The sequence below is a fragment of the Ovis aries genome, chromosome 14 (genome assembly GCF_016772045.2).
Source record: "Ovis aries strain OAR_USU_Benz2616 breed Rambouillet chromosome 14, ARS-UI_Ramb_v3.0, whole genome shotgun sequence".
NCBI lineage: Eukaryota > Metazoa > Chordata > Mammalia > Artiodactyla > Bovidae > Ovis > Ovis aries.
In genome coordinates this window covers 54,606,359-54,633,199 of record NC_056067.1, presented here as the reverse complement: position 1 = coordinate 54,633,199, position 26,841 = coordinate 54,606,359, and the positions used below count along the sequence as shown (strand labels likewise).

The 26,841-nt window shown below is 47.4% G+C and overlaps 3 protein-coding genes across 11 annotated transcripts in view; 2 read left to right on the top strand and 1 right to left on the bottom strand.

Moving 5' to 3' along the window:
- LIG1 (DNA ligase 1) overlaps positions 1–288 on the top strand; it is a 28,048-nt gene extending 27,760 nt beyond the window's left edge. For all 6 annotated transcript variants that reach the window (XM_060398720.1, XM_060398718.1, XM_060398717.1 and 3 more), the window contains one exon: positions 32–288. In XM_060398720.1, coding sequence (XP_060254703.1) covers positions 32–115 — 84 coding nt within the window. In that variant the 3' untranslated portion in view covers positions 116–288. The remainder of the gene's footprint in view (positions 1–31) is intronic.
- A 3,760-nt stretch (positions 289–4,048) lies between these two features.
- Positions 4,049–13,399, top strand: CABP5 (calcium binding protein 5). The gene is made up of 6 exons (XM_027978549.3): positions 4,049–4,239; positions 5,925–5,955; positions 6,459–6,602; positions 7,516–7,625; positions 10,097–10,244; positions 12,392–13,399. Exons 1-6 carry the CDS (start codon positions 4,153–4,155, stop codon positions 12,415–12,417), a joined length of 546 nt encoding a protein of 181 aa, XP_027834350.2. The 5' UTR covers positions 4,049–4,152; the 3' UTR covers positions 12,418–13,399.
- Positions 13,400–16,827: 3,428 nt separating this feature from the next.
- The window catches only part of ELSPBP1 (epididymal sperm binding protein 1), a 73,087-nt gene continuing 63,073 nt past the window's right edge, over positions 16,828–26,841 (bottom strand). For all 4 annotated transcript variants that reach the window (XM_060398724.1, XM_027978548.3, XM_060398723.1 and 1 more), the window contains 5 exons: positions 23,494–23,631; positions 21,458–21,604; positions 20,256–20,414; positions 18,993–19,157; positions 16,828–17,262 (listed from right to left, as the gene is read on the bottom strand). In XM_060398724.1, the coding sequence (XP_060254707.1) occupies positions 19,000–19,157; positions 20,256–20,414; positions 21,458–21,604; positions 23,494–23,631 (602 nt within the window). In that variant the 3' untranslated portion in view covers positions 16,828–17,262; positions 18,993–18,999. The remainder of the gene's footprint in view (positions 17,263–18,992; positions 19,158–20,255; positions 20,415–21,457; positions 21,605–23,493; positions 23,632–26,841) is intronic.

Here is a 26,841-nt window from a genome sequence, read left to right as displayed (position 1 = left end):
GACTCGCCTACCACCCACCCTCTCACCTCAGGTGGCCGGTCTGTACAAGAAGCAGAGTCAGATTCAGAACCAGCAGGGTGCTGAGCCGGACTCCGAGCAGGAAGAGTTCTATTAGCGTGCTCGCCCCGGAGGCTGGGGGCACCGGGGTCGGGGGTGTGGCTGCCAGTGCTCAGCACGGCTGGTGTTGCCTTGTGCACGTGGGCTTTGAAAGTCAGGTGTGTGTGAGGGGATGGTTTCAGTGGGGTCTGGGGTTCGGTCATTTTTTCAATAAATAATTATTGAACACCTGCTCTGTGTCCTTGCTGGGCCCTGGGGGTGTGGCCTTCACAGGTCACATTCTGGTAGTGTGTAACAGTGTGGCTCCCCTGGCGGCTTAACAGTAGAGAGTCCACCTGCCAGTGCAGGAGAACTTGGGCTTGATCCCTGAATCAGGAAGGTCACCTGGAGAAGAAAATGGCAACCCACTCCAATAGTCTTGCCTGGAGAGTCCCATGGACAGAGGAGCCTGGCAGGCTACAGTCCATAGGGTTGCAAAGTGTCGGACACGACTCAGCAACTGAACCCACATGCACGTGCAACTGTGGGTGTGATGGCTGGAGCTGGGGCTGCCACCTTGTGACCATGAGGAACAAGCCAGGAGAGTCACAGAGTCTCCCTGACAACCCTTAACCAATGAACCAAGGGCGGCAGCTGCCTGACTGGACTTCTTGTTATGGGGGTGGGGTGGGGGTGGAAGAAAAAAATAACTAAATTCCATGTGATCACACCATTGTACAAATGGGGTTTGTTTCTCATCGTTGAGAGTTCCACCTTAAAGCACTGGCAAATTAATGTGCCTCTATATTTATCATGTTCAAGTAAAATCCCAAGTGTTAAATATTGTATGTCTGGGGATCCCAGTGGCCATCTCTGCGTGGAGTCCTGAGGTTCCCTTAGGCATGGAACCAGGTCTTCCTGAGGAAGCTGGGACCAAGGACACTCCCCCCACACACCCCTGCGGGGCCCCCGTGAACACACTCCTCAGGCACCCATGACTGTCCGTGTCCCTCTGCCAGGTCTGGGCAGGGATCTTCTCACTCACTAGTGACCCTCATGACACCCCTGCTAGGGAGATGCTTTCATTATCCCCATTAAGCAGATGAGAACACTGAGGCACAGGATGAGTTATTTCCCCAGGTCTACCACTGAGGGAATGGAGGGCCAGGGTTTGGCCTGGGCAGTCTGCACTCAGCCCCCAACTGTAGCGCCTGATGAGGAACCTTATCTCACAGGCAGAGAAGGGACCTGGTAAGGTCTAGGGGTGAAAGGATCACGTTGGAGTACACGGACCCTGAAGAGATGACCCCGGAGCTGAGGGGAGTGGTGGAGACCATGTTCTGGTGACATCCAATTCCTCCTAAAAATCGCTGGAACCCATCAGGAGAAGATGCTTAGTGCTGGGCTCTGGGAAGAGTTGGCGGGAGGGCAGTCAGGGAGGTTTGAAGGAACAAAAGCTCATCATCATCGCATATAAGTTGGAATGCATCATTTTGACTTGCTACATTACTGATAACCTTCATCTTATTTAAGAAGGTATCTACGGGGTTTCTCCATTATAAAGTGACCCTTTTGAAATTAGTATTTTGTACGTGTATGTGTGGTAAGTCGCTTCAGTCACATCTGACTCTCTGCTACCCTAATGGACTGTAGCCCGCCAGGCTCCTCTGTCCATGGGGATTCTCCAGGCAAGAATACTGGAGTGGGTTGCCATGCCCTCCTCCAGGGGATCTTCCCAACCCAGGGATCAAACCCGTGTCTCTGTCTCCTGCATCGGCAGGAGGGTTCTTTACCCCTAGTGCCACCTGGGAAGCCCAGTATTTTGAGTGGAGGTGCTTTAAGCTATCTATGTATTATCAAACTTTTGATATTTGTACCGACTCCCGGTTCCCTATTTATCTGACATTGTTTGTTATTATTTTGATTTTCAAATTGCCCATCAAATGGCCAGTGGAGCTTCTTCAAGCTTTTGTTGTTGTTTAGTTGCCAAGTCGTGTCCAGCTCTTTTGAGACCCCATGGACTGTAGTCCACCAAGCTTGTCTGTTCATGGGATTCTCCAGGCAAGGATACTGGAGTAGACTACCGTTTCCTTCTCCAGTCGGGATGGAACCTGGGTCTCCTGCGTTGGCAGGCAGTTTCTTTACCAGTGAGCCACCAGGGAAGCTCTTGTGTTCTTTTGGCATGACCCATAACTCTCTGAGCACATTCCTGCTTTACGGCACGAGAAGACATACATTTTGGGCTCATCTTATACTACTTGTCTTGCTCCAGACCTGAAATCAGCCATTGCTTCCAGGAGTCTTGGTTGCTATTTGGTGAAGATTGGTCAGAATCTGGAAGCTAGAGGTGTTCGTTAATACTAGGGTGCGTCCTCTTAGCTAGAGAATCTATGTTCCCGAGTCCCTACACACACAGTGACGTCTCTGTTTATTTGTAAGCGTGCGTGCGTGCTGAGTTGCTTCAGTTGTATGCGACTCTCTGCGACCCCATAGACTGTAGCCCACCAGGCTCCCCTGTCTGTGGGGATTCTCCAGGCAAGATTACTGGAGTGAGTTGCGGTGCCCTCCTCCAGGGGGATCTTCCCAACCCAGGGATTGTAACGGAGTCTCTTACATCTGCTTTGGAACGCAGGCACTTTTTACCACTAGCGTGCCACCTGGGAAGCCCGTTTATTTGTGTATCCCTCCCTATATATTGAAGTCCATGAGTGCATAACAGTGCCTCCAGTTCCAGTCCAACACCACAGAGCTTGTTCTAACTTTTCCCCTTTCTGTATTAAAAACTCCCTTTTCCAGCAGCGAGAACCCCGATTCCCTTTATCCCTAGTATAATCCCATGTGTAACCAATCTCCCTTCTCCTTTGCTGTCTGCTCCTGTGGGGACGCCTTTCTCTCCATGATCTGGCTTCAACACCCTGCACCACGCCACCTCCATGAGTGGATATCGTCACTCTGCTCACAGTGCAAACCCTTACCCTAGATGAGGTGATACCCGCGTGTAGATAAACCTCGTCACCCAGTTCATGCTCCAGTATCCTGTACCAGGCTGCTCTTCTGTGGGTTCATCCTCAACTTCCCAGGCGCCAACACTCTGGGCCACGCAACCCTTATTGCCTCCAAACCCACCCACTTTTTTTTTTTTTTTTTTTTTACTACACCACGTGGCACTTGGGATCTTAGTTCCCCAACCAAGGATTGAACCTGCGCCCCCCGCAGTGGAAGCACAGAGTCTTAAATTCCCCCACCAGGGAAGTCTCTCTATCGCTTCACTGTGGCCTCTGACTACCCACATCAGTGTGGATGCCTACCTTGCCCCTCCTGCCCTGAAATGTTCAGGAAAAAAAGAAGGGAAGGGAAGAAATGAGCAGAGGAAGGGCAAACACCACCCTCCTGGCTCACTGGAAAAGACCCTGGTGCTGGGAAAGGTTGAGGGCAGAAGGTGAAGAGGGCAACAGAGGATGAGATGATTGGATGGCATCACCGATTCAACAGACGTGAACTTGGGCAAACTCTGGGAGATGGTGAGGGACAGGGAAGCCTGGTGTGCTGCAGCCCATGGGGGTCTCGAAGAGTCGGACATGACTTGGCGGCTGAACCAGCCACTATACTTGCCTATTCCCAAAGTCAGGTTCTCACGTGATGTTCGCATTCTGCTCGTGTACTCACGTTCCTGGCTTACTCCAGAGCTCCTGGAAGCCAGGGGCCGTGTGCTCTCCGTCTTCACTTGCACAAAGGCCAGCAGAGGCCAGGCTTAGGCCGATCACGCCACGTGCCTGTTGGAACGTTGTATGAATGGATGCCCTCCGCTCTAATCCTCGTTTTTGCAACTATCCTTCCAATTCTATTCTGGGGATAAAAGGTCAGAGCCTGACACTGGCTCCCCCCCTCCACCCTCCAGTCTCCCTCAAGCCAGATGGGGAGGCAGGAACAGCTGTGATCCCTCCCCAACTTGAGAAGAGATTTCCCACCCAGCTGTCACAGCCCCAAGGGAGCCAGGGCGACCGGGGGAGAGGCAGGCAGAGTTGGCCAAGGACTGGCGGAGAAGCAAAGGAGGCTGAGCCACCAAAGGAGGACCTGAAGTCGAGGAGGGGTGCGGCCTCTTGAGATCGGAGCCTGATGAGCTCCACCATGACACCCTCCATGCAGTTTCCCATGGGTCCTGCCTGCATCTTCCTAAGAAAAGGCATCGCGGAGAAACAGCGGGTGAGGCTGGGGGCGATGGGGAAGGACGGTGGGAAGCTGGGATGCGGGGAAGAGAAGGGCTGTGACCGGCAGGTGGAAGAGGGGAGCAGGGGGTAGAGCATGACCTGAGAAGGTTAAAGAATCCCAGGGAGCACGGTGGGGACACGTGGGTCAGGGAGGGGAGGGTGAACTCAGAAGTCAGGACCGGAAGGCAGAAGATGAAAGAGGAGACAAAGGGGAACTGGGGTGACGTCACTGTTGACCAACATCATTGTTTTCTACAGACACCCATAGTGATGCCAGCGACGGTGGTGGTGGTGGGGATAACAGTAGCTGTCGATTATTATTTTTTAATTGGTGCTGGGTCTTAGTTGTAGCATGTGGGATCTAGTTCCCTGACCAGGAATTGAATCTGGCCCCCATGCACCGTAGCACGGAGTCTTGGCCGCTGGATCACCAGGGAAGTCTGTAGTTGCCACTTAAGTCATTGCTGTGTGCCCAGACTTGTGCAAAGGGTTTTTCATTCTTGATATTATTTAATCCTCACAATCAATGACTCATGAGGTCCGTAATGCCTTCATTCCCATTTTATAGATGTGGAAGGTAAGGCTGTGAGTCATGAAGTCCATTGCTTTAAGCTTTGACAATTAGTAAATGGCAGGGCCAGAACCGTTTGATTCCAATGGGCATGCTTTTCACTGTTAGTCTTTAAGCCTAACTAACTGGGGGGAAAGTGAAAGTATTAGTCGCTTCGTCATGTCTGACTCTTTGTGACCCATGAACTGTAGCCCACCAGGCTCCTCTGTCCATGGAATTCTCCAGACAGGAATACTGGAGTGGGTTGCCATTCTCTTCTCCAGGGGATCTTCCTGACCCAGGGATTGAACCTGGGTCTCCTGCATTGTGGGCAGATTACCTTCTGAGCTGCCAGGGAAGCCCCAGCTGGAGCGGGGAAGGGGATACTAAAAAAGAGAAGGTGGGAAAAAGTCTCCAAGGGTAAAGGGAGGTATGGGGGCTGAAAGAGGCCAGGGGTTGATGGAATTTTCCTGGGGAGGTGCTACGTGCTCAAGCCTGACCCTTCAGGTATGTCCTGGCGTGGCTAGTGGCAATATGAAAGGGTTTCAGAAATTGGTTATGCTGGCTGTGTTCATCCTGCCTGGGAGCCACTGAACACAGCTCTTACACCAAGGGATTCTCACCCAGCCACTTATGAGCTGTGTGACCTCAGACAGGTTCCTTAACCTCTCTGTTCCTCAGCTTTCTCTTAAGTAAGATGGGAATGGTATTTGGCTCGACCTCCAGGGTGGTTCTGAAGTTGAAATGAAATGATTGTGGAAGCCCGGCACAGTTAGCACTCTGAGTATGTTAACTGATTCTAAGTCTGACTCTTCCTCATCTGGAGGAGACTGGATTTCATGGCCCCCAGGATCTGTTTTGGCACAATGGGATGGATGTCCACTGGGGAAAGGCAGGAGAAGAGAGACCAAGGGAGAGAGGAAATGAGAAGGGGGTGAGGAGGAGTGGGAGGAGCAAATAGCCAGGGACGGGGAGTCAGGAGGTGGGAGAAGGAAGGTGAGAAGGGTGGAGGGGAGGGAGAAGGGGAAAGGACCAGGAAAGGATGAGGATGAGACGTGTTTGGAGAAGTGAATGTGGGTCTCTTGATTCTCTTTCCAAATCCTGCCCCCACCCCCCGCATTCCTTTCTAGGAAAGACCACTGGGACCAGATGAGATTGAAGGTAACACTTCTCCCCCAGACATCCCCGTATCACCATCCACCCATTCACCTGCCCTCTGTTCCTTTGTACATTTCAGCATAAATCCCTCGACACAAAAATTTTACATCACTCTCTCTTCCCACTCAACTGTGATTTCGTGGCAGTTTAAGTACTTCCCAAAGTGTTCAGAAGCCATCCTGACCCCCAAGTGTCTCAGAGACCCATGAATGATGCCTGAGTTTTAAGGATAAGTCCAAAATTATTCTTTTTTTTTTCTTGGTGGTTTTGAAGTTTCTCATTACTTCACCCAACAATGTGAAGGACTTCAGTGCTATCATTTGGTGGTCTCGAGAATTATGCCTCTTGCTAACACACTTCATATATCTCTCCTTTTGGACATTTTTATAATATTTTTTTTTTTTGAGGAGTCTTGAGTTGGTGCCTCATTGACAGTTTCAAGGGATGCTCCTTTCCCCCAGTGACTGTTTCAAGTTGCCCCAAAGTTCTTGTCTCTTAACTTTCAGAGCTCCGGGAAGCATTTCTTGAGTTTGACAAGGACCGAGATGGGTTCATCTCTTGTAAGGATTTGGGGAATCTCATGAGGACAATGGGTTACATGCCCACGGAGATGGAACTGATTGAACTGGGCCAGCAGATCCGGATGAACTGTGAGGCTTGGGGGTGGGAGGAATGACCCGGCCTTAGGGGAGGGTTAAGAGTGAAGTCAGGAAGCATATGGAGGTTGAGAGTAGAGCTGGAGATGGGGAGGAGGAAAGCAGGGCTAGACGTCTGGAAGAAAACTGCTCAGACTGTACTTAGGGAGGCAGCATTTGAAGTGGTTAAAAGGGTGATTTTAAAGATAGATTTGGGTTCAAGTTCCATTCTGTTGTTTACTAGTTGTAGTCATTATGAGAAGCAGAGTTAGCCCCCACTCTTGAATCTCAGTTTCCCCATCCATGCAGTGAAGATGTTATCATTCCTTACCTAGTGAGACTGTAGAAAGGAAGGGATAAAGATGTTAAAACAGGTAAATGCTTATTAAATATAGGTCTTTGCTGTCTCCACTAAGGTTCATCAGTGGAGTGCAGGATTGGACCTGTATTTGATGCTGAAAACACGCTCGGAGTTGGAGCCTAATGTTGCTGAATAATGTAACAAAAAAGATGGGTGTTTAGATGGAGACCAGAGTTGATTTTGTGACTGATAAGATTGCTCCTAGGTTTGCATCTGAGCATGTTCCTGAGTAAACAACACTGAATTCAAGGAGATTCACCTCTGGAAGGGATTTGGTGCTCATTTAATTCATACTGTCTCTTCTCCAGATCTGCAGATGAGGGAGCGTAGATCTGAACCGATTAAGAGATTTTTCCTAAGGTCACATCAACAGTTAGTTCCTTCCACTGTACGTCCCGCTCCTGTTCAGATGAGAAGAACAAGAGGGCTTGAGCTGGCTGAAAGAGGGAGCTCTTAGAAGGCAGAGAGATTGGAGCAGATCTATTGAACAGAGTCGAACGGCAAAGTGAGGGAATGGAAGGTTAGGGGCGTATGAAGTCTCACCAGACCTGCCTCTTCTGTCCCCAGTGGGTGGCCGTGTAGATTTTGACGACTTTGTGGAGCTGATGACCCCCAAATTGCTTGCAGAAACGGCTGGGATGATTGGTGTCCAGGAGATGCGAGATGCCTTCAAGGAAGTGAGTTTCCTAATGTTGGAGGTAGTGGGAGGAGACCCCAGGGATCTATGATTAATCATTAATGGGGGACAAAACCCTAGTGGCTCAGTGGTAAAGAGCCCCCCTGTCAATGAATGAGACTTGCAATATGTCCATATACATATATATAATTGTCTTTACTTTTGGTTAATTTCATTTCTATTTTTATTCAATGGAATATAATTTCAGTTCATTTAAATCTGAAAATGAATACTCATAGCAATTATTGGAAAACTTCAATTTGGAACAACTGGGTATGCCAGTCTACCTTCTCAACTATTAATTTTACCAAACTTAAACACAAATCAGGTATTTCTTGCAACATTTAGTGTCTGAATTGAGGTGTGCTCTGAATGTAAGATACATGCTGGATTAAGGTTTAGTGTTTTAGCTTAAGTGTCCTTGGGGGCTGGTGTGTTAACTAGCCATGCTAAGGACATAGTATTCAGTATGGTATTATACTAAGTCTTATGAAATATAACACTGAAAGAATATAACAGCTTTTCAGCAACTATGAAGCTGGGGAGATTCCAAATGGGAGAAAAACGTCTGATTTCATTGTCCTCCCAGCCCTTCGATCCTCCTCTGAAGCCCATCAATAAAATGGTTTAATCCCAGAAAAAAAAAACCAGAATGTAAAATAGCTCATTAATAAATTTTAAAAGATGTTTTATTTATTTATTTGGCCATTCTATGGGGCAAGTGGGATCTTAAGTTTCCAGCCAGGGCTCAAACCCAGGCCCCCTGCAGTAGGAGCTCAGTGTCTTAACCACTGGACCACCCAGAAGGCCCTGTTAATACTTTTAAAGTTGATTACATGCTGAAATGTTATTTTAAAGTAAAATCAATTATAAAAAATTAATTCCACTTGTTCCCTTAAAATGTGTGTGGTGAGGGAATGGCTGCTCAGAAGAATTTGAAATTACCGGCAAGGTTCCCATATTTCGTCCGGACAGTGCACTACTCTAGGGGAAATCGGATCTCAGGATTAGGAAGCAGCAGGTAGGGGCGCTGGAAGGCAGGAGGGCGTGTTTGAGGACGAGCAAGAAGCCTGTCCTATTTGGAGAGGCATGAGCCGGAGAGAGAGGAGGCTGAGATAAAGTTTCAGAGGTGCTGAAGGCAGGTCCCCACCCCACAGGGGCGTGCCTGTTGTGGAGCGGTGGCAGGATTTTCTTCTGAGTGGGATAGGAAGCCACTGGAGGACTTTAAGCTAGGGAGGGACTAGACCAGTTGGTGTTTCTTGTTTTTAATAATTTTTATTATTTTTTTGGCCACACCACGTGGCACCTGGGCTCTTGGTGCCTGACTGGGGATCAAACCCACGCCCCCCCTGCAGTGGAAGAGTGGCATCCTAACCACGGGATCACCAAGGAAGTCCCTGACTGGTGTTTTAAATGAACTCGAATGTCAAATTCTGAGTGGTAGAGAACAGATTATGTAGGACCACAGCGGCAGCTGGAACCAGCCAGGACGCTGTTGGCCATGATCCAGGCAGGGGAGCGTTGTGGTTTGAACCCCATTAGCATCGGTGTAGCCGGAGGACAGGTGGCTCCCAGACATGTTTGGACATAGAGCTGACATGCTAAGGCTTTCTAGTGGGTTAAAGGTGTGCAGGGACTTCGCTGGTGGTCCGGTGGTTATTACTCTGCGCTTCCACTGCCGGCAGCGCAGGTTCGATCTCCGGTCGGGGAACCGAAGTCCTGCAGGCCGTGCGGTGTAGCCAAATTTATTTTTTTTAAAGATGTGCAGCATCCCAAGGGGTAAGCATGGAACAGGGAACAGGAGTCCTTGAACCTGCCTTTAAGGAGCTGGCATTTAGCAGATACCAAACCTCTTAACTGAGTATTTTTTTTTTGGCCACAAGTTGAGGGATCTTAGTTCCTCCAGCAGGGATTGAGCCCCAAGCACCAAGTCCTAACCCCTGGAACCACCAGGAAACGCCTCTCTCTCTCTCTTTTAAAAAACTTTTATTGCAGTATCATTAATTTACAATGTCGTGTTAGTTTCTGTGAACAGTCAAGTCATTCAGTTAGAGTGCGTTTGTTGCTCAGTGAGGTCTGACTCTTTGCGACCCCAGGGACTGTAGCCTGCCAGGCTCCTCTGTCCATGGGATTTCCCAGACAAGAATACTGGAGTGGGTAGCCATGCCCTTCTCCAGGGGATCTTCCCGCCCCAGGGATCGAACCCGGGTCTCCTGAACCTCAGGTGGATTCTTTACCATCTGAGCCACCTTATACAAATATATATATATATATATATATATATATTCTTTTTAAAAACATTCTCTTCCATTATAGGTTATTACAAGATATTGAGTATAGTTCCTTGTGCTGTACAGTAGATCCTTGCTGTTTATCTTCAGCTGAGTTCTTGACTCACAGGAAGTGATGAATAAACACTGTCTTATTATTGTGGTTGTTGTGGTTAATATTGTTCCCTGTGCTCCGCTTCAGTTTGATGCCAACGGGGACGGGGAGATCACACTGGTGGAGCTGCAGCAGGCCATGCAGAGGCTCCTGGGAGACAAGCTCACGTCCCAGGAGATCTCCGAGGTGGTCCAGGAAGCTGACATTAATGGAGACGGCACCGTCGACTTTGAAGGTGATGCTGTGTAGGGACAGACACCCCCATCTCCCCAGGGTGATTTTTTTTTCCAAGTTGGCCATTCCTTCTCATTCTCCCTCAGTTTGAAGTTGGAGGAGGCAGGGTTAGATTTTGGAACTGTTTGTTGTCTCACTTTCTGCCCATGTCATTTCCAAAAGCTTATGCCTGTCACCTCTCCTTGTTTTAATATCTGCACTTGGCCACTCCTTGGAACACCCTGTCCAGAAGCTGATTCTGACTCCACCTTTCCCATCCCTTCCTTGTTCCCTGGGCACCTTTGTCCTAGGAACAGAAACTCCCATCCAAAGGAGAGTGGGCTAGTTAGTTGCTGGGACGCTGGGGTCAGATTCATGGGGTTCAAGCTCAGGATCATCTTTTACTAATGATGTGGTCTTATCCCAGTCACTTTCTCTCTTTCAGTGTCAGATTTCACATCTGCAAAATGGGGGTAAGGATGGCACTTTTCGCCCAAAGTTTTAGCAAAAAGCTAAAAGAAATTGTGCACTACAGACTCCTCTGCTTGTGTGCTGTCTGGAGCAGCCTTCATCTTTTCACTGGTTAAACCTCAGTTATGCCCCTGGATGGTGCCCCCCTCCCCATCTTTCTTGCCAGGCTCAGCATCCCTGAGCTCCCATAACACCCACAGTCGCCTCTGCGGTGATGCTGACACATGACATCATGATAGCTTCCAATCGTTGATTACCTGTTTCCTTCTGAGGCCACAGACGAAATGGTTCATCATTATACCCCCAGTTCCTGGCACAGAGTTCAACATGTGTATTGAGTGATTGGGCTTTTCAGGTGGCCCTAGTGGTAAAGAACCCGCCTGCCAACGCAGCAGATGCAGGTTTTATCCCTGGGTCAGGAAGACTCCTGAAGGAGGAGATGGCACGCCGCTCCAGTATACTTGCCTGGAAAATTCTTGCCCGAGGAGCCTGCTGGGCTACAGTCCATGGGGTTGTGAAAGAGCCAGGCACAACTGAGTGACTGAGGACATACACACGTTGAGTGATTGAATAAATGAGAAAGATTGGCGTCTTGAGAGGAAGGGATGGGGGCCATTTCTGTGGGAGATGCAAATAGGGCATGCCAGGGTCTCACTGTGACATTCTCTGGTGCAAAAATTTCAGCATCTGACTGCTGTCTATAAGGCAAAAGTCTAAAATTCTTAGTTTGATATTCAAATGCATCCATGATGCCCCATAGTAGACATCAATGAAAAATCTGGAAGAGGTAGAATTCTTGAGGAACCTGACCCTCGGGTCAACTACAGGCAAGAGAAGGACAGATGTGCCTTGAGACCTGGGTGGGAGCAATAAGTTCACCTGACATTGAGTCACAGCAAAGTCAGGTACAACCTGGGTCCCTTCCAGGGTTCTCCATTCACCACCTACACGATCTCAGGCACACTGGCCAACCTCACCAGCCTCAGCTTGCTTATCTGTAAAATGGTATTTAACTCCCCCGGATTGGCTGAAAAGATGAAATCAGAGACTCACAATGACTAATTATGGAACTCTGACTGTGTCTTCTAAGCATTATATTGTTAAACCATCTGAAAGATCTTATAAGGTAAAGAGCAGAAATCGAGGTGTAGAGGGATCAAGTCGTTAATTTCCCAAAGATCTTGTGGTTTCTGACATGTAGTAAGGGCTGAAAAAACTAATGACAGCTGCTCTTACAAACAGGTGCCTCAGTTAGTGAGGGAGGGATAAATTAGGAGCTTGGGATTAACATACACACTAATATATATAATCTATATGAAAGAGATCAACAATAAGGGCCTACTGTTGAGCACAGGGAACTCTACTCAGTATTCTGTAATAACCTGTGTGGGTAAAGAATCTGAAAAGGAATGAATATATTTGTGTGTATAGTTGAATCACCTTGCTGTACACCCGAAACTAACAACCTTGTCAATCACCTGCGTGTGTGCGGGCTCACTCGCTTCACTCGTGTCTGACCCTTTGTGACCCCATGGGCTGGAGCCCACCAGGCTCCTCTGCCCATGGGAATTCTCCAGGCACGAATACTGGAGAGGGTTGCCACGACCTTCTCCATAAATCAACTATACTTCGACTATTAAAAAAAAAACAACCCACACAAATACCTATTCTGCCTCACCATAAATTGTGTTTCTGCAGAGTTTGTGAAGATGATGTCTCGTTGAGGAGGTCCTGGGATTTCCCAGCCTCTCTCCACCTGCTCACCGTGGATCAAGTTGTGGTGGAGGAGAGGACCACGTGCCCCATGGGCCCTCCAGAGAGAGAGGGTGGGCGGGTGGGTGGAGACTGGTATTGCAGCCCTATGGATTGAGGGTAGCCTAGAAACGATAGCTGTGGCCAGATGGGGTGGTGTTACATCCCTGGAACTAGATTGAGGAGGAAGAGGCCTGTGTGAACAGTACTGGGGTCTCCTTGCCACTCCCCCAAATCCCAAAGAAAGACTAATGACATCTCTCAACTCGTAATCCTAAATCCTTCCAACCTGGCAGGGTCTCTTCCCCAACTTCCTCTGGGTGAAAATAGTCTTTTCTCCTGTTTGATTCAGAAAGTTCAACACAGCGTTTACCTTTCCCCCTCCTTGCTTCAGCTGCCTTGAATCCCCTCAGTTTCTTCCTCTCAGTTGAAGAAGGCTTGTCTATCATGAGGCTAGAAATAGGGTTCTTGATGAGACTGGGTTTGGAAAGGGTTAACTAAAGAGGCGTCCACGTGAACCTACCTGCCCCCCAACTTGATTTCTTGGAAGCACAGTATCTTTTCATCTCTCTAGCCCCCGACTTCCTTCCCCTTGTGTCAGATACTCCAGTCACCGAATTAAATCACAAATCTGGATTATCAAGGTTTAGAGCAAGCTGATCCCCCAGGGGATTAGCTCCCCTCGAAACGACATCATGCAAAGAGAGAGAGGATGGACACCTCCAAATCCTTGGCTCAGCCGGATCGCCAGGAAGCCATTCCTAGAAGCGCCCTGCCTCCGCATCCGTCTGCCCTGGGCTATACGGAGACAGTCCCTCTGTTAGACTGGAATTCAGTTCTCTCCCTCATACCCTGACCCTGATCTGTGTTAGAAATTGGAAAGATATATTCCTCCTCACCTCTGCCTTCAGTAACCCCAAGGTCCTTCAAATAAAGAGTTCATTTGAAACCTTCTTCAATTATTTGTTCTTAGTTAATTGGCTGAGCCAGGTCTTAGTTGAGGCACGAAAGATCTTTAGTTGCAGCTTGTGGGATCAGGTTTCCTGACTGGGGATTGGACCTGGGTCCCCCGCACTGGGAGCATGGAGTCCTATCCTCTGTGTGTGTGTTCAGTCGCTTCAGTCGTGTCCAGTTCTTTGCGACCCAATGGACTGTAGCCCGCCAGGCTTCTCTGTCCATGGGATTTTACAGGTAAGAATACTGGAGTGGGTTGCCATTTCCTTCTCCAGGGGATCTTCCCAACTGAGGGTTTGAACAGGAGTCTCCTGAGTCTCCTGCATTGGGAGACAGATTTCTTTTTACCACTGAGCCACCTGGGACGCCCCCTTATCCCCCTGGGAAGTCCCTCTTTTTCACCTTTAAAGTCCTAAGTATAGACCTGGAGAATGGTTCACCTAGTTCAATAGCCTCCTTTTAGAAAATTTTAATTTAAATTTAAAAAAATGGAATCAAAAAATGTTCCCTAACTTCTCTGCAGCCATGCTGCTTTGCCATTCTTCACTATCCCGACTATTTCATGTTTTTCTCTTTAATTTTCTTCATTCCTTCCTTTCCTTTACTTTCTTTTCTTCTGTCCCCCTTCCACCTTTAATTTATTCAGCAGCAGCGTCTGAAGTGCCTGCTATGTGCCAGACATTTTTCCAAGCATGAGGAAAAATGAGGCTATAGCAGTGAATAAAATAGCCCCAAACTCTAGACTCAAGAAGCTTCCATTATAATGTGAGGAGATAGACACAGAACAAAGTTAATGAGTAAATATAATCATATCTCGAATGTTAGAAGGTGATGAGATGTGGAGCAAAAGGAGCAGAAAAGGGTTGAAGGATGAGAAGGTTCTGGAGGTGGGGAGGGGTTGCATTCCGTGTAGGCACAGCTGGGAGTTTATGGAGCCCTGGGGGCATGTCTGGGAAAGGGCAATTCAGACTTGACAGAGTGCAAATACAAAGGCCCTGAGGCAGGAATTGCACCTGGAGTTCTGGAGGAATTGCAAGGAGACCAGGGTGGCTGCAGAGGGGTAGATGGTTTGGGGTCTGAGTGGATCAGGAGTCAACTCATGCAAGTATGCATTTTCAGAGGCTATTTTGAGGACCTTGGAGGGTTCGGAGCAGAGAAGTGACATAGTCCATAACCCATTTAACAGATGACTTCAACCTCCTGTCTTACCCATCACAGCCCATCTCTATACTCATCAACTCACCCATCCAATCATTCCTGCACCTGCTCAAACATACTACTTGCTGAGTCCCTGATATCACTTGGCACTGTTCCAAGTGATAGAAATAGAGCAAGGATAAGTTACTTGACCTCAAGAAGCTTGTAGTCTAGAGCCCCACAAGCCAATGGGATCTCCTGGTGATAATGGAAATACTCTTGAGTTGCTGCACCATCCAATACGGTAGCTACCAGCTATGTGTCACTCCTGAGTATTAGATGTGGTGAGGTGAGAATCTGGGCGTCATTTTAATTTCAGTAAGTTAATAACATTTTCTTAACACATTATTGGTTTTATGAGTTACTTGTTAAATTTAAATAGCTCCATGTGGCTGTGCTAAGTCACTTCAGTCAAGTCTGACTCTTCACAACCCTATGGATGGTAGCCCGCCAGGCTCCTCCGCCCATGGGATTCTCCAGGCAAGAATGTTGGAGTGGGTAGCCTATCCCTTCTCCAGGGGATCTTGCCGACCCAGGAGTCGAACCAGGGTCTGCTGCATGGAAGGTGGATTCTTCACCAGCTGAGCTTCCAGGGAAGCCCCAGTGGACAGTGCATGTCTGCACTATGAGCCTGGGATTATTCTAGGTCCTGGGGATAGTTTAAAGTCTTTACTTTCTTGGAGCTTATGGCCTGATGTGAGGGAAAAGACAAAAATGATCATTTAAGAGAAGTTCAGACTGGGATGAATACTTTGAGGAAGTGGCGTGGTTATACCAAGAGAATTGGAGGGAAGGCACAAGGGTGGCTTAATTTACTGAAAAGGTCAGAAAGGGCACTTAGAGACGAGCTGTCTCCATTGGGTTCCCAGGGTTTCTCCCTTGTCTGAGAGTGGAGAGAGCACGAAGGAGGTTTATCAAGCTGTATCCTTGGGATCGGTACTTGGGAAGGAACTAGGATTGAGCAGAGGGAGACGCTGAACAATGGTGCAAGGTCAACAATCTCAGCGGAGTCCACAGGCGCTCTTGACCCAGCTCTTCCAAGTTGTCTCATTTGGGTTGAAACAGCTGGGTCTTTAAATCTGCCCATGGTCAATTCTTGGATATGGACTGTCCTGGGGAGGGCGTGAGCTCGGGCAAGGGAGGTCTCTCTGAAGCTGAGGACATCCCTGATTCTGGTTTGACCGCTGAAGGCTGCCTGCAGACAGCACTCCCCAGAGGTGGGCGCCAAGTCTTCTGTAGGTCTGGTGACACGTGTCCCTCTCCATCACGGGACATTTTAGCAGAGACTGAACAAGGTGAGGAGGAGAGCGACAGAAGCTCAAGAGGGGAAGAGAACTCCAGCACCAGCAAGACAGAGGCTGGAGTGAGCTTGCTGAGTTCAAGGAACAGAGTAGCAGTTTGAGTGTAGTGAGTGAGGAGGTGGGGGGGCAGAGGTAGAAAATGAGATGTGGGAAAGTGCTAAACAAGGGACAGAGATGTGGGATCTGGGAACAGGGCGATTACGCTTACTAGAGTGTTTTTACACGATTGAGTGAGGATCTGGGCTCTGGCTGTTAAACTAAAGTGAAAAAGACCGACCATTCAGTTTTCAGGCGTCTCTCACATCAATGCGACATCATGTGAATGTTAACGATCAGACTGGCAGTGAATGAGGCTGAACGGCTGAAATCTACTGCTAATGTCTGGCTATGGTGAGGGACAATGGTCATAGTTGCTCAGAGGGTTTTTCTGTTTTGTTTTTGAATATTTATTTTTGACAGCGACAGGTCTTCGTTGCTGTGTGTGGCCTTTCTCCAGTTGTGGCAAGCCGGGGCTACTCTTCATCGCAGTGCACAGGCTTCTCACTGCGGGGGCTTCTCTTGTTGCAGAGCACGGGCTCTGGAGCTCGGGCTTCAGTAGTTATGGCAAAGGGGTGTAGTTGCTCTGCGGCATCTGGGGCCTTCCTGGACCAGGGATCCAACCCATGTCCCCTGCATGGGCAAGTGGCTACCTATCCACTGCACCACCGGGGAAGTCCACTGACAGGGATTTTATGAAGGAGGAGGAGGAGGACAGGGAGGGAGAAGAGGAGGAGGAGAGGGAAGAGGAGAAGGAAGGAGAGGATGGAGAGGAAGAGAAGAACACCAACAACATGACGTTGCATCTGGGCTCGCAGGAAACAGATTCTGCAATCGATTGTTGATGTCTGTCACGGGCACCATAAGGGAAGAAGAGTCGAGGCCATCTTGCAATGAATTTTCTACCCTCCATTGATGTACTAATTTATTTATTAATGATTTAATAAGTACCTACAAATGCTCCACCCAAGTCTGTAACTTCCCAGAAAGAGACAGCAGGCTGCAATCATTTCCTAGAGTCCCTGGGCTGAGAATCTGATCTTTGCACCATATGACTCACCAGCGTTTCCTTCCCCACCCTTTTGGATCCCTCACTGTATCTGTCATTCTAGGAAGTGGAAAAGGCAGCCCCAGAGTTAATGTGGGGCTCCCTTTTGGTGGTTAGACCACATTTTCCCTCTGTTCTTCACAAAGGACCAAGTGATGAAGCAAGACAGTGAAGAGGTTCTTTCTAAAGGCGATTACCTAAGCTTGAAAGATTCGACGAAAAAGGTGAAGCAGGTTCCAGACTTAATATGTCAGCCTTCCACTGGAGACGTGTCTCCTTCCCTTGAAAATAAAATCAAAAGCCAGTGTTCAGGTAACAGGTACACACTGACTCAAATGTAACGTGAATTAAAAAGTGACTTCATGTTGATTTTTAAGGCTCAGTTGGGAATAAGGTGACGCAGCTGAGCCAAGAGCAGTTAGATACCCCCTGCCCCTCACCTGGCTCACGGGATCAAGTCAGTGAATAATAAGCACCTCAACCTCACCTATGCTGTAATACGTTTGGTAGGAGCAGGACTTGCAAGAAGATGGTTCTGCTCTTTTTGTTTGTTTATTTGTTTGCTTGTTTTTGGTTGGTTGTGGCATGGCATGTGGGAATCTTAGTTCCCCGAGCAGGGATCTAACTTGTGCCCCTATAGTGGAAGCATTGAGTTCTAACCAGTGGACTGCCAGGGGAGTCCCAGGATAGTTTTTCTCTGATGGTTACAAATTTGAGGCTGGAGACTAAAGATGTTCTTAGACTTAGCCACAGATTTGGGACCACTGTGGGTGTTTTTTTTTTTCTTTTTTAGTATTCACCCTGTTAAGATGGGGACTTCTCAGGTGGTGTAGTGGCAAAGAACCCACCTGCCAGTGCAGGAGACATAGGTTCCATCCCTGGGTTGGGAAGATCCCCTGGAGAAGGAAATGGCAACCCACTTCAGTATTCTTGCTGGGAAATCCCATGGACAGAGGAACCTGGCGGGCTACAGTTCATGGGGTCGCAAAGAGTCAGACACGACTTAGCGACTAAACAACAATATCAACAACTGTTAAGATGGTAGAGGCCCAAACCGGCTCCTTCGCCTTTCCTCTGAACATGGAAGATAATTTGCACCCTCAAACTAAATTTCAGGAAGAGTCACTGATTTCGATTCTATAACCTACATGCAATCACAAGGATAAATACTGCTGGAATCACCAGGATGGTCACAGATCTGATGAGACGGCTTCTGTTTACTTTCAAATTCCAGAATTACAGTGTGACAAGGTCAGTGCAGGAGGTCCAGAGAGAATTGTTATAGGCTTTAGAATATGGAAGCTGGAAGGAAAAGAATAGGAAAAAGGAAGGATGAGGTTGGTCCTGTGGAGACAGTTGATGATGTATGTGCTGAGGTTGGGGAGAGGGTGAGAGGTGAGCCCAAACTTTTCCTTGGTTAGCTACTCAGTGAAGCAGGTAAGGGACCAACCACAAGGTTTCTGGGGACGTGTGTGTGTGTGTGTGTGTACTCAGTCACAAAGTCATAGCTGACTCTTTGCAACCCCATGGAGCATAGTCCACCAGGCTCCTCTGTCCCTGAGATTTCCCAGGCAAGCATACTGGAGTGGGTTGCCATTTCCTTCTCCACAGGATCTTCCCAACCCAGGGATTGAACCTGTGTCTCCTGCATTGGCTGGGGGATTCTTTACTGCTGAGTCATCAGGGGGACCAGAGAGGTCTTGGTTATCTCCTTTCAAGTTTGTCCTTTCATTTAAAGTCTCAACTCACGAAATTCCACTTTCTGAATTTTTCACACCCAAATCCTCCCAGACCTAAAATTTGGAATGACACCTTTCCGGTTCTGAAATCATTCGCTCGCCTCCTCACCCTGCTCCTCTGCTTTTCAGAGACATCCCGATTTCTTCTTGTCTTCTACTTTGGGAAGTTGTCCCAGCCTCCCCCACCCCCGCTAAGTTCACCTTTTCTCTGAGAAATAGAACTCGTCTTGCTGGAAAACTCAGCAAATCACGCTGGAAGGAAAAGAGCTCACCTTTGCATCAGCAGTACACCCAAGTATGGTCCCGGTCATAATTGTAAGAGGTTGCACACCATAAAAGGTTCTCCTTTGATCCTTTATTGGTGCAGTTAAAATAATTCTTGTTTTTGTAGTTGAACGGGAAGTGGCAAGGGAAGCCAGGAACCAATGAGGAAATTCCTAGGGAGGAAATGGAGATAAGACGGTGATTACTCCTGTGTCTTTACGCTACAGTGAAGGCTTCATCCTTACTTAAGCTTGCGTTGTTTGAGCTCTGCTCAGAGGCTCCTGCCGAAGGGGTGATGTGTTGTTGTTCAGTTGCTAAGCCATGTCGGACTCTTTTGTAACCCCGTGGACTGTAGCCCGCCAGGCTCTTCTGTCCATGGGATTCTCCAGGCAAGAATACTGGAGTGGGTTGCCATTTCCTCTTCCAGGGGACCTTCCTGTCCCAGGGATGGAATCTGAGTCTCCTGGGCCCCTGCAGATTTTTTTTTACCACTGTACCACCTGGGAAGCCCAACTTGTTCAAGAGAGAGCCCAGTCATCTCTACCTGGTAGACAAGATAAACCCAAAGGTTTGATTGTTTTTAGATGTTAATGGATTTTGTATCTAATTTAGCAATCTCGCTTCAGCTTGGCATTCTTTTCTTCACTGACTATGTACAGTCAACCCTCAGTAGTCACAGGTTCTCTGAGGATTCAAATATTCCACTTGAGGAATGCAATATCTAGTTGGTGAATCTGTGGCTCCAGAACCCACAAATACTGAGGTTGGGAAGATGACCTGGAGAAAGGATAAGCTGCCCACTCCAGTATCTTGCCTGGAGAATTCTACGGACAGAGGAGCCTGGCAGGCTACAGTCCATGGGGTCGCAAAGAGTCGGACACGACTGAGCGGCTTTCACTTTCAACTCTTCTACACCATTTGATATAAAGGACTTGAGCATCCATGGATGCTTCTTGTAAGTCCTTTGAATTGGCTTCACCATCTTTCCAGCTCCATTAGTAACAGATTTTTCAAAACCTTATCATATAGCATACTCGTCATTTGAGTGTTGGGTATTTAATATTTCCCAAATTTTATACTGGCCCCTTTCACTTGGATCTTAAGGAGACCACATTTTTGCCTGTCACATTATGGCATTCTTTATGCCATTTGTTCATCAGATCTCTGAGGGTCCGGCACACAGTAGGGCTGGGATAGGTGTTTGGTGAGTGAATGAATGAAGGCCTCACCCCCCCCCCGCCGTGCCCGCCCAGCCCCCTTCCCCATAGTACTGGTGTCTGCGCAAAGACTCCACTTCCCGTCCTTATCCATGTTCTCCGTGGTTGGACACCAGAGCTTGTTGTTTTCATCCTCAAGGCATTCAGAGATCACATTATTTCTGTAGGTGGCAGGGAAGATGCAGGGCTTGCTGAAAGAGTTTCCCCCGTACTCTGAAAATAATGATGGAAATGAACATAATTAGAACCTATGTTCCCAGGTGGTGCTAGTGGTTGAAAAAAAAGAAGAAGAAAAAAAACCCGCCTCCCAATGCAGGAGACATAAGGGATTCGAATTCAATCCCTGGGTCGGGAAGATCCCTTGGAGGAGGGCATGGCAACCCACTCCAGTGTTCTTGCCTGGAGAATCCCATGGGCAGAGGAGCCTGGAGGGCCACAGTCCATAGGGTTGCAAAGAGTCAGACAGGACTGAAGCGACTTAGCACACACATCCAGAATCTTATGTAGGAATAAGTGTACTCGTAGATAGGTACCTTCCTTGTATGCATTTTCATCTCTAGAGGCAACAGTGCTTCGTGAGAAGGTAATAAGGCACAGGCTTTGGAGTCAAAGGGACTGGAATTCAAATTTTAACTCTGACATCACCTTGGGCCATCGTTTTATTGGGACCATTTACTGAATAGTGGGAAAAAGTAGCATCTGGTACAGCTTCCATGGGAAGATTCAGTGGGTTATTATATCGAGAGCTTCTGGATCAGGGTCTAACACAGAGAAGGCACTAGAATGAATGGAGGTTGTTATTCAGTTAAGAGTAGGCCTAGAAGTAAGAGTAAATGTTAAGGCACTTTGAAATGCAGTTTGGGTGTGGCATTGGGTGAATCTCATCATTGTCGATTCTAGAAATAGAACTCCTTGAAAACCAGTGTCAGAACTACAGCCCAAGGACTTGGTCCTCAGCACAAGTGGTTTTTCACGCTGGCCTTGGGGACTTGTAAGGCAGGAGACCCTGCAAGGATCCCTGGGTCGGGAAGATCCCCTGGAGGAGGAAATGGCAACCCGCTCCAGTATTCTTGCCTGGAGGATCCCATGGACAGAGGAGCCAGGCGGGTCATAGCTCACGAGGTGACAAGGAGTCGGACACGCCTGAGCGACGGAGCGCGCGTGCCCACTGCCCGGTGCCCATGGCCTCGCCAGAATCATTGCTGGCCGCCGTCCCCTCCCCCACCAAACGCACCCTCCTTGCGGCAGCGCCTCACCGTTGGTTTCGCAGTATTTCCACTGCTGCTTCTCATCAAAGCTGGAAGTCACTGAGCACCACTGCCTTCCGAATAAACTGCCATCCGTGATGCACCCATTATGGGGCTTTCCCCGGTAGATGAAGGGAAAGACACAGCGTGGGTAATCTGCGCAGAAGGAAGTCCATGAGTGCTGCGACCTGGCGCTGGCCATTCACTTTTGGCTGCGAGACTCACAAGATCTTAGTTCCCCAACCAGGGATCGAACCTGTGCCCCCTGCATTGGAAGAGCGGAGTCCTAATCGTTGGACCACCAGGGAAGACCCTGGGGACCTCTTTTCCAGAATTAACTTGTAAATTTCTAATTCAGTTTCAGCCGGTTGATCCTGATTTGTTTGCACTGCAGAGGACTTTGCACCAGAGGCAGTGCAGGCTCAGCTTGTTTTTAGTCACTTTGCTTTATTGTGCTCCGCAGAGATTGCATTTTTCACAGGTTGAAGGTGTGTGGCAACCCTGCCTTGAACAAGTCTGTCGGTGCCATTTTCCCAATAGCGTTGGCTCACTGTGTGTCTCTGTGTTACTTTTTGGTAATTCTCCCAATATGCCACACTTTGAAATTATTATTGTATTTGTTACGGTGGATCAGTGATTTCTTTTTTTTCTTTTTATTACATAGGCTTAGTTGCTCTGAGGCATGTGGGATCTTCCAGGACCAGGGATCAAACCCATGTCTCCTGCATTAGCAGGCAGATTCTTTACCACTGAGCCACCAGGGAAACCCAATTAATGATCTTTGATGTGGTGAATGTAATTATTTTGAGGCACCATGAAACACATAACCTATGGATAAGAAGTTGCTTCTAACGGACAAGAAAAGAAAGTGTTTTCCTGAGATGAAAACTACTCCTGGTGAAGATGCTGTGAAGAGTGTTGACACAACAAAAGATACAGAATACTATATGAAGTTAGTTGATAAAGCATCAGCAGGGTTTGAGAGGACTGACTCCACTTTTGAAAGACGTTCTACTGTAGGTAAAATGCTATCAAACAGCACTGCAGGCTACAGAGAAATTGTTCATGAAAGGATGCATTCATAGATACCGCAAACCTCTTTGTTGTCTTAAGAAATTGCCAGCCACTCCAACCTTCAGCACCCACTACCCTGATCAGCCAGCAACCATCAACATCAAGGTAACATCTTTTGCTCCACCAGCAAAAAGATTGCAACTCACTGAAGATTCAGAGGATGGTTAGCATTTTTGAGCGATGAGATAGTTTTTTAAATTAAGGGTATGTAATTTTTTTAAAGACATATAATGCCATTGCACATTTAGACTGCAGTACGGTGTGACATATCATTTAAATGTCCTGGGAAAGCAAAAAAAAATTCATATGACTCACGTTATTGCAATATTTGCAGTGTTTCCCTGCTGTTAACTGTATGTTTGTTTTCTGTGTCTGTGGGTCCTTTCTATTTTATAAATAAGTCCACTTGTATCATTTTCTAGATGCCACTTATAAATGACACCATGAGATACTTGTCTTTCTCTGATTTACTTAGTGTGATAATCTCTAGGTCCATCCACATTGCTGCAAATGGCATTATTCATTCCTTTTAATGATGGAGTAATATTCCATTGTGTGTGCATGGGCGTGTGTGTGTGTGTGTGTGTGCATGCACGCGTGTGTATATCTCACATCATCTTTATCGATTCATCGCTCGGTGGACATTTAGTTTGCTTCCATGTCTTGGAAAGCACTATTTTTAACACCATTATCTTTTCTTTTTTTTTTTTTTTGGCCATGTCATGTGGCTTGTGGAATCTTAGTTTCCTGACCAAGGATTGAACCTGGGCCCTCGGCAGTGAAAGTGCCGAGTCCTAACCACTAGACCGCCGGGAAGCTCCTCACTCTATGATCCTTAGCATTATTACCCATTATTAACACTCGGTGTTTGGTCTGCCAGAAACAGGATCACATGGTCCACGCCCGCGCATGCTCTTTTGTAGTCCATCTGCTGAAGGCACCTGCCGACAGGACGGCATGGCGCCACTCACCTTCCGTCACGCAGTGTTTCCACCGTCCGTCGTAAACGGCTCTGGTCGCACACCAAGGGGATAAGCTGTTGGCTCTGGTGCAGGAGAAATAAGTAGAACCCTTGTAGGTGAAGGGAAAGATGCATGAATCTTTCTTATCTGAAGGACAGATGGACAAAGTAGGGGATTAGTCCCAAAGAAGGAGCCAAGGATGATACTCTCTCTGCTTCATATGATGGCCTGAAGTCTGCAGGTACAGCCTTTGCATCTAATTTCCTAATGACATACAAGAACATTTCCAGCTTATGTTTGGACCCAGAGTAGTAGGGATGAGTTTCACCAACAATGAAGGCAACCAAGATATGTCTCCAAACCAGCATGGCTACCACACATGTCACACAAGACACTTTTGGTGAGGGGGTTCCCTGGGGGTCCTGTAGGTAAGACTTCATGTTCCAGTGCAGGGGATGTGGGTTCACTGGCGTGGGGGTTCGATCCTTGGTTGAGGAGCTAAGATCTCACATGCCTGGCAGCCTATATATATATAGGCTGAGTCAATATTGTAACATATTTAATAAAGACTTTTAAAAAAATGGTCCGAGTCAAAAAATCTTTGAAAAACAATTTGGTAAATTACAAGATTCCATCAGGTCATGAAAAGACACACATGAAATAATTTTGAATCTCAGACTAAAAAACCATTTTGTTTTCCAATGCTTTTTCCATCCTGATGACATAAAAGAAAAAGCTTCAATTTAATGCTAGTATTTCGCTACCATATCTCTAATACTTAATAATCTCCCTTTTTAACAAAAAAAAAAAAAAAGAGAGAGAGCGGGACTCGGGCTCAAAACCCTATTAGGACAATAGTATCTGGTAGAATTTAATAATAGGCTTTTGCTCTCATAGTATTTATTTTTATTGGTACTTCCTATTTATGTCAAGTAGCAGTGCTTTTATAGATTACAGGGCTGATGCTAACAATTCGTTTAAAATAAATGTATTCAGGAAGAGTAAGCACGTTGAAAGAAAAATGTTGAGTACAGAATACTCATGCAGGCATGAGGCATGCAGGTGGTGGCGGGTATGGAGGGGGTGAACTTGAATGAGTATAGTTTAGGAAGCACAACTCTTGACCTTTCTATCCTTCGGTACCAAGACGGGGACTTTATCCTTTACACCAGGTATCCTCAGAACCTAGACGAGGGACTTGATCATAGCAGATGCTCAAAAAATAACTGACAGAATAAAATAAATTTGGGAAACACCACGTGAAATAGTGTTAAACAGGTTTCTTCAGTGATGGGGTTCATCACAAAAGTCCATATGCAAATAAGGATTGAATTAACAAGAGTGAAACAGAGTATATCGAGTTGTCCTTTTAATTTTTTTCCCCATTACTCAATAGTGCTAGCGATGAGTAGTCCCTGAAACACATTTTAAGAAATGCTGTTCTGGGACTTCCCTGGTGGGCCAATGGTTAAGACTTTGCCTTCTAACATGGGGGGTGCAGGTTCGATCCCTGGTCGGGAAGTTAAGAGCCCACATGCCTCGAGGCCAAAAAAAAAGAAAAAAGAAACATGAAGCAGAAATAATATTGTAACAAACTCAATAAAGACTTTAAAATGATCCACATCCCCCCCACCAAAAAAAAAAACCTTAGAAAAATGAAATGCTAGGCTAACCCAATTCTTTGTTTCATAGAGAAGGAAATGAGGACCCATACAAGGGGTGATTTAAAGTTAATACCTTTTTTTTTTTTTTTGAGCAGGACTAGTAGAGTGACTGGAGAAGGCAGTGGCACCCCACTCCAGTACTCTTGCCTGGAAAATCCCATGGACAGGGGAGCCTGGTAGGCTGCAGTCCATGGGGTCGCGAACAGTTGGATACGACTGAGTGACTTCACTTTCACTTTTCACTCTCATGCATTGGAGAAGGAAATGGCAACCCACTCCAGTGTTCTTGCCTGGAGAATCCCCGGGACGGGGGAGCCTGGTGGGCTGCCGTCTATGGGGTCACACAGAGTCAGACACGACTGAAGCGACTTAGTAGCAGTAGAGTGACAGTGGGCTTCCCTGGTGGCCCAGTGGTAAGGAATCCACCTGCTAATGCAGGGGACGTGGGTTCAATCCCTGCTCTGGTAAGATTCCCTAGAGAAGGAAATGGCAACCCACTCTAGTATTCTTGTTTGGGAAATACCATGGACAGAGGACCCTGGCAGGCTACAGTCCATGAGGTCACAAGGAGTCAGACACAACTTAGCGACTGAACAACAATGATTAAAATGAGAACTTGGATTTTTTTCAGCAGGATCAGAACGGCCCTTGCTCTCATTATGCTGTCTCCTCCACATTCCTCTTTCCCTTCCTCAAAGATATAATGATGGGTTACTATGAGTGAGATGCTCTGATGGGTTACTATGAGTGGGATGCTCTGATGGGTCACTGTGAGTGAGATGCTCTGATGGGTCACTATGAGTGGGATATTCTGATAGGTTACTATGAGTGAGATGCTCTGATGGGTCACTGTGAGTGGGATGCTCTGATGGGTCACTGTGAGTGGGATGCTCTGATGGGTCACTGTGAGTGGGATGCTCTGATGGGTCACTATGAGTGAGATGCTCTGATGGGTCACTGTGAGTGGGATGCTCTGATGGGTCACTGTGAGTGGGATGCTCTGATGGGTCACTATGAGTGGGATATTCTGATGGGTCACTATGAGTGGGATATTCTGATAGGTTACTATGAGTGAGATGCTCTGATGGGTCACTGTGAGTGAGATGCTCTGATAGGTTACTGTGAGTGGGATGCTCTGATGGGTCACTATGAGTGGGATATTCTGATGGGTTACTGTGAGTGGGATGCTCTGATGGGTCACTATGAGTGGGATATTCTGATGGGTTACTATGAGTGAGATGCTCTGATGGGTCACTGTGAGTGAGATGCTCTGATGGGTCACTGTGAGTGAGATGCTCTGATGGGTCACTATGAGTGGGATATTCTGATAGGTCACTATGAGTGAGATGCTCTGATGGGTCACTGTGAGTGAGATGCTCTGATAGGTTACTGTGAGTGAGATGCTCTGATGGGTCACTATGAGTGGGATGCTCTGATGGGTTATGTGTGTGCACACACACATGTACATGCACGTGTGTGCATGTATGTACATGCCTGTTTTCCTGCATGTGTGTGCTTGTGTGTTAGCTCATGTTACAAAGATGGTGAGGCAAAGCTCCCATATATTCACCAAACCCAGCTTCCTTCTCTTTCTGAGCGCATAGCTGGAATCCATTTTGCTGTCTCTCTCTCTTTAAAGATTTTTTGATGTGGCCCATGTCGTTTAAAGTCTTTATTGAATTTGTTATTGTAT